Raw genomic sequence first — 4,670 nt, forward strand, 5'->3', positions numbered from 1 at the left:
GGAGTAGCTGGTAGTTTTGAACAGCTGACCATGTGGTTAGCAGCCCAACATAGAACCCACCATGCTAACAGAGCTCTTTAATTAGATTATAAGTAGACCAAACCTTTCTCTATTCTTCCCTAAGAGTGAACTCTTTACAAACTGATCTATATTTTATGGTGTTTATAAATGCAGATTTCCATCTGTTTGTTTTTCTCAAAGTAAGCACACCTAGTCAAAGCAACTGGAAATTTCTACTGGGCCAACTTGAAGCAATTAGATCCAAATTGAATTTATTCCCATAGTTAACTGAAATAATACAGCCAATGATACGTAGGTTTCTAAGCAAATGGAAGTTGGCTTACTTACATATAGCATTTCTGAAGTGCTGATGCACCAATTAATGTACAGATTTGAAAATTATTTAGTGTCCACGATGGTTTCAACCATCTCAATAACATTAGTGATCATAGCCAATGATATTGATAGCTTCAGATGCCTCTTGGTATCACGCTTGGCATAAAAACCCATGCTCAGAAATTCCCTAGCTTTCATTTGTCCTCATAAAAACCAATCGAGATCACTCCTTTATTTCTGATGATTTTTCAGGCATGCCACTGAATGTCTTTGTTGGCTTTGTTCCAGTTCTCTACTTGTTCGATGGATGCCCGTCTGCCCAATCAAGGAAGACACTGAGAGCAACCGTGCACCTGGGTTGGAAAGCCTGAAATCTCTACTGAACTCTGTCTTCTCTGTCTGGCTTACCTAAAGGATGAAGCTAATTTGGTTCTGTCTTCCAAAGTTTTCAGCTCTTCTGACGCCAGCACCATACCACTGTCCGTCTGGTTGTCCTTGTTAAAAGACAATTTAAAATGGCACCGTTGATGAGTGTATACACTAGAACCAATTATTTAATCAAACTGATATCTTAATGTCTGTTTCCCTTCGAGTCAATTCCGACTCATAGTGACCCTAGATAACAGAGGGAGAATTGCCTCAGAGGGTGTCCTAGGCGCAACTCACATGGGAGCCGACGGCCATGTCTCGCCTCCCACAGAGCCACTGGTGGGTTTACACGATCAACCTTTGGGTTAGCACTTAACCACTGCACCCCCAGGTCTCCTTGATCCTTCAGAGGCAGGTCACGGTATCCAAACTAGGCCTGGTGTAAGCACCAGCTGCCTCTTAAAAGGAGATGGTGTCTGGAGCACAAGAAGCTTTTAGGAAGGAGATGTTGAGGAAACCCAATTCCAATCGTTTCTCCCCATACTATTCTTTGCTCTTGAATGAGATTCTGGATAAGTCGAGACTATCTTGAACCTTGAACTAGAGTATTTTCTAATGGAAAAAACAAGAGGGCCTGATAAATTCCACCCCTCAAATGACCTCAGGGCATTCCCTTTAAGCACAGCCTTATAATGAGGCCGCGAGACTCTAATACCTAGGCTAATATTTATCTAGCTAATATTTCATCCTTTGTATTATTTCTAAGACTATTTTTAAAAGATGCACTTACATCTGGGATTACTTTGACTTCTGGTTCTTCCAACGGGATATCTTCGAATGTTTTGACACTCACAGGCCGGCTCTTTCGCTTACTGTTCTGTAGATATTGACTGCAAAAGAACCAATATTTATACTTTAGTGGTGGTACATTTGGCTGCAGATATCACAAGTGATACTGAAGTTCATTATCGTCCAACCACAAGTTTAATAGAGACCTTCCAAACATCCTTTGGAAAAAGAAAACCAAAGCAAAACAAAATCGTCTTCCAGGGGCACACATTGGAAGCTTCATTTCCTGCGGAAGCCCATTTTAAAGTATAATAGAAGTGAGGGGCCTAGATGAGTCCTGTGCTTTTGAATCAGCCTTCTGAGGACCAGGGCTGGACAAGAGACATCCCCAGCCTGAAGGATCAGCTGCCTCTTTCTAGGCTTCTCATTGCGTGTGATTCTCACATTGAGCCATGGGCACAGGAACGGGTGTTTCCTATGTCCCTGGCCAACTCCGAGAAAAGTTGCTAGGTAATGCTCACAGAGCAAGTATGCAATAAAAGACAAGCAGAGGAAACACCTTTGGGTTGCACTGAAACACGCTGAACCCAACCATGACCTGAAGACAACCTCCTCTTTCTACAGTTAATGAACACTCGGGTGCATAGGCTAAAGAGCCCTGGTGATGTGGTCAGCAGTTCACGTTCACTAGCCGCTCTGCTGGAGAAAGAGGAGGCTTTCTGCTCTCACGGTTACCACTTCAGAACACCCCCCCTCCCCCGGGGCCCTTCGACTCTGCCGTATAGGGTTGCTGTGAGTAGGAATGTACTCCGTGGTAGAGCTTTGGTTGGCACATGAAGAAGTGGGCTGAGACGCATGACACCCTTTTTCAGTCCAAGAGGTGTTGGTATTAGGAAAGGACGGGGGTTTGAAAGTCAAGATACCGGTTTGGTCTATTTCAGAGTTAGTTCCTGACAACAGGAACGTGCACACGTCGTGACTCTGTCTATGCCTGTTATACCATCTTTAAGATGGATCCTCCCTAGGGTATCCGAAGGGTTAATGAGGCCGGGAATGTTGGGCTTGGTGCTCCTAAGAGGGAAGAGCAATGCTCTGGCCATCAGCAAGTATTTTGCTTCTTTGAATTCCGAAGGGTACCAGTTCCGTCAGAAAGCCAAAGAAGAAACTGCCCAGCTAACTTGTCATCAGTCCCTCAGGACTGCTCCTCCCCTCTCGGGCGGTTTCAGGCCTTCTGAGTAACCCTGTCAACACCTAGGCGGAGAGCAAAGAAGCGCGTTCCACAGGCAGGGCCCATTCAGACAGGAACGTGACTCTTCACGATCACCCCAGCCGCTCGTACCACAAGCTGACCAGGGACAGGTGGCATCGTGGCCTGAGCTCAAAGGATGGGGATGGAAGTTAATCGCTCCTGTCTTACAGCGGACAGAGAATTGGGTTTGCCAGTGACGCTTCACTCAGGTAACGCCACAAGACGAAGTTATGACACACTGCGAGAGAGCAAAGTCTATCTTCCCCGAGGTCTCATTCATAAAACCACTGGTTACCAACAGCGGCAGGCACTGGAGTTAATAATTCACTCATCCAAGGTGCCCTACTGACACCCAATTGCTTGCCAGGTATTGTGGTAAATCCTGTCCAACCATTAGCTCGTAAGATCTTCACAGTGGCCCCTCCCAATCCCATGGCCATGGAATGGATCCCACCTCATTGGGTGGATGTTAGTATTCCTATTTTCTGGGTTGTGTAAAGTTCACCAGCTTGTCCAAAAGTCACATCGGTAGAATGTTTGCCTTTTGAGTCGAGGGCCATGAGAAGCCATTGAAGGGTTTTAAGGGTGAGGTTGACAAGGTCAGATTTCCTGTGGAAATGTAGAGAATGGATAGAAGACTGGACCAGAGGCCAAGAACCCAAGGAGGGGGCTTTAGGGCTCACTGGGGATAAAGAGAGCAGCCTGAATAAAGGAAGTTCGTGCCCAAGGGGTTAGGAGTTGTGAACGGATTCCAGAGATAGTGGGGATGTAAAATGAGCTATTTTCAGTCAGTAAATGATTAGAGGTAAAAAAAAATTAGTGAGGGAGGAAACAAAGAAAGGGGGGGAGAAGAAGGGGGAGGGAGGGAGGGAGGGAGGAAGGAAGGGAAAGGGGTGAGTGGAAAGAAAAGCAGAGGGAGGGGGAGAGAGAAGGGGAGACGGGCAGAGGGGAAGGAGAAGGAAAGGAAAGGAAAGGAAAGGAAAGGGGGAAGGGAGAGGATGACAGGGAGTGTGTGGTAGTGGGGGGCGGGGGGCTATGAGGAGTCCTAGGATCATGGCCTGGGTAAAAACACAGTTGTTCTGGGAAGAACAACACCTTAATTTGTGAGCCTAAAAAATTCCCAAACCATACAATCCTTCACAGTTAGCAAAACACTTCCACCGACATGGTTGTACAGACGACTCCATCAAACTACAAAATAGATCTTTATAATATCTCCCATTAAGACACGGGGCTACAGAAACTCCGGGAAGAAAGGGCTAGGAAAAAGGTCCTAACGGGACTCCAACTCAGTCTTTAGACTCCGTTGGCCATGTAAGGCTTCTTCCACCGATTCCCCCTAGCCTCCCTTGGGAGATGATCAGGAAGGAAGGAGAGGGAGAGGGCAGCACACACAATCACCTGAGTCTTTATTACGCACTAAGGATGAGCTCGGTCCCTGGGGGTGCAAAACGTTTGTGTTCGACTGGATTTCCTAACATCAAGGTTGGAAGTTCCAAATCACCCAGTGGCCCCATGCCCAAAAGGCCTGGGAAAGATCACAGCCAAGAAAATCCCACGGAAGAGTTCCACTCTGTAGCACCCACGAGGTCCCCGCGCACTAGGATGGATTAGCAGCAGTGGCTTGTGTGGTTTCTTTTAATGTGCACACTACTATTTGATCTGCCACGTGTATACAGCTGGTGAACAGTCAGAAGGGCAAGACATATTACAGACACGGTTCCATTTGAACCACTCTGATACCAGGGCAAATCTGCTGGGCAAGCCATCTTACAGGGGTAAAGAGCAAAGAGGTGACTTTGAGGACACCTCTGCACCTGATCCAAGTCATATTTTCAGTCGCCTCACCTGCATGCAAGCGTTAGACCACTGAAGAAGAATGGATGCATGTGGGTCATGAGGCTGGTGAAGAACACCGCAAGTACCA

At 46.7% G+C, this 4,670-nt stretch overlaps 1 protein-coding gene across 2 annotated transcripts in view; it reads right to left on the bottom strand.

The window, feature by feature from the left end:
• KDR (kinase insert domain receptor) overlaps nucleotides 1–4,670 on the bottom strand; it is a 52,611-nt gene that overhangs the window by 2,873 nt on the left and 45,068 nt on the right. For both annotated transcript variants that reach the window (XM_045284223.1, XM_004706288.2), the window contains exons 28-29: nucleotides 1,496–1,595; nucleotides 745–830 (exon numbers count right to left, since the gene is read on the bottom strand). In XM_045284223.1, coding sequence (XP_045140158.1) covers nucleotides 745–830; nucleotides 1,496–1,595 — 186 coding nt within the window. The remainder of the gene's footprint in view (nucleotides 1–744; nucleotides 831–1,495; nucleotides 1,596–4,670) is intronic.

Source organism: Echinops telfairi, unplaced genomic scaffold (genome assembly GCF_000313985.2).
Source record: "Echinops telfairi isolate 266 unplaced genomic scaffold, ASM31398v2 ScPeMD7_7468;HRSCAF=8506_0, whole genome shotgun sequence".
Classification (NCBI taxonomy): Eukaryota; Metazoa; Chordata; class Mammalia; order Afrosoricida; family Tenrecidae; genus Echinops; species Echinops telfairi.